General features: G+C 32.9%; 1 protein-coding gene across 1 annotated transcript in view; it reads left to right on the forward strand.

The window, feature by feature from the left end:
• Window positions 1-2,093, forward strand: part of LOC106871545 (GTPase Era, mitochondrial) — a 141,974-nt gene that overhangs the window by 135,102 nt on the left and 4,779 nt on the right. Inside the window, exon 9 of the mRNA XM_052968513.1 lies at window positions 1,534-1,683. Within this exon, the coding sequence (XP_052824473.1) occupies window positions 1,534-1,683 (150 nt within the window). The remainder of the gene's footprint in view (window positions 1-1,533; window positions 1,684-2,093) is intronic.

Genomic DNA, 2,093 nt, shown 5'->3' on the forward strand with positions numbered 1-2,093 from the left:
CATACACTCACCCACATACACAAAAGCAAACATTCATTTGATCAAGTTGAAAAAGGTCTTTTTTCTCTCTTAGATGAAGAAACACTCCTCAGAGGTCAAATTTCTTTTCTCTACACAAAATAGGAACTTATCCAAACTCATGAACAACATTTGTCCATTGGTTTTAATTCCCCTTGCATTATTATTATCATTATTATTATTATTATTATTAGCATCATTAGGATGGCAAGCTGGCAAAATCGTTAGCATGCCGAGCAAAATACTTAGCAGCATATCGTCCATCTTTATGTTCTGAATTCAAATTCAACTTTCAGGATCGATAAATTAAGTACCAATGAAACACTGGAGTTGATGTAATCAACTAGTCCCCTCCTCAAAAATTTCAGGCCTTGTGCTTATAATAGAAAGGATTATTACTACTACTATTACTACTACTACTACTACTACTACTACTACTAGAACATGATATGTAATAAAGCTCAACCTGATTTTGTTTATTAAACTGAACATGATTCAACAGTCACCCTCAAGATCAAAATGAGACAAAAATGATAAAAATTAGAAATACACTGAAATGCAGAAATTCAAAAATTCAACCAGACTATCCTGTGTTTCTTAATAAGAAAAAGATATCAAGTTATGAAAAAACTTGATTAAGAAAACGAAAGAAGGAAAATTACAGAAAAGAATTACAAAAAAAAAAAAACTTGAGAAAATAGTTTGGAAATGGAGGAAAATAATGTTATAAATAACATTGAATCCAGAGAAAAGAATGCCTGTATTTTATGATCTTCCAAAATACACAAAAAGTTTGAAAATTTCCTTCATTGCACATGGAAATAGACTGGCTGTATGGCTATAAATTATTTTCCTGTTTGCTAACAGAGGACATGGATGTCAGTCCATAAGGTACAATCCATATGATAGGGTGTGATTTGGTTGCTATTTTTAGCAATTCAAACAACTGCATAGGGACTTCTCCATTGTCTCATATATTAATTAGTATACCAAACCGGTGTCTGAAGTATGGCATAACCACAGGTTCATAAATAACATAATGATGTCAGGTTTTAACCTTTAGCACACTGCATTTTCTCTAGAATTGTTTTCCCTGGCACTTCCCTGATACTACAGGGAAGAAAGCTCATATGGTGACATGATGCACCTACAGTGTGCTAAAGGTTAATTTAAACAAGAACTCTTTAACCCTAGTGGCCATATTCGGCCCATATATTCTACCTGTTTTGTGTTCAAAGCAGTTAGATTTGGCCTCTCACTATGTCTTTCTAAAAATAAACATTCACATCATCACAATTTTGAAGCTATGGGATAATACATGATTAATTCAAAACAATACGAATGATTAAGCTTTACATTTGACAGAGTGACCTGAATGCTAAAGGGTTAAAGCAGGTGTTTTTGTATCAAAGAACCAGAGGCTCTCTCCAATAACGATTTAAAAACTCTTCAGTTTTCAGAGAACTAGTGTCTACTTTTATTTATTCATTTTTTTTCCTTTTATTTCATGTCTAGAATTATCTTCTCTCCAAAGCTCAACCTGGAGACTGGGAGTTCCACAGTAGTTTCGTCACAAACCAAGACCCTGTTTTCTTGGCTAAGAACTTAGTCTGGGAGAAGCTTCTGGATTATTTGCCAGAGGAGGTACCATACAATGTCAAAATTGTGAGTGGCTTTCATACAATTTATTATTCATTCATTTTCTTTTACAGAATTTACTTGACATTTATCAGAATTTACTTGACATTTCAAACTTTGTAAATGTTGATGTTTACACCAGCTCAGCCCTGATAGAGCAGACCTATAACCAAAGACATTCCAGCAATGACTACTCCTTCTTATTTTTATCCCAATAATTATATATGTAAAACAGTATCCAATGTGCCCCTACCTTCTTCTTAGTATGGTGTGTGGTGTAATATGTGTGAGAGTTAGCTATTACCTCTAGCAGGTTGAACAACAATGTAGAGACTTTTTTGTTGGCTGTTTTTAATATGTATGTTTTATGTGTGTGTGGGTGTGTGTATATATATATATATATATATATATATATATATATATATATTTCTGTATCT

This window comes from Octopus bimaculoides, chromosome 1 (assembly GCF_001194135.2).
Source record: "Octopus bimaculoides isolate UCB-OBI-ISO-001 chromosome 1, ASM119413v2, whole genome shotgun sequence".
NCBI classification, from domain to species: Eukaryota; Metazoa; Mollusca; class Cephalopoda; order Octopoda; family Octopodidae; genus Octopus; species Octopus bimaculoides.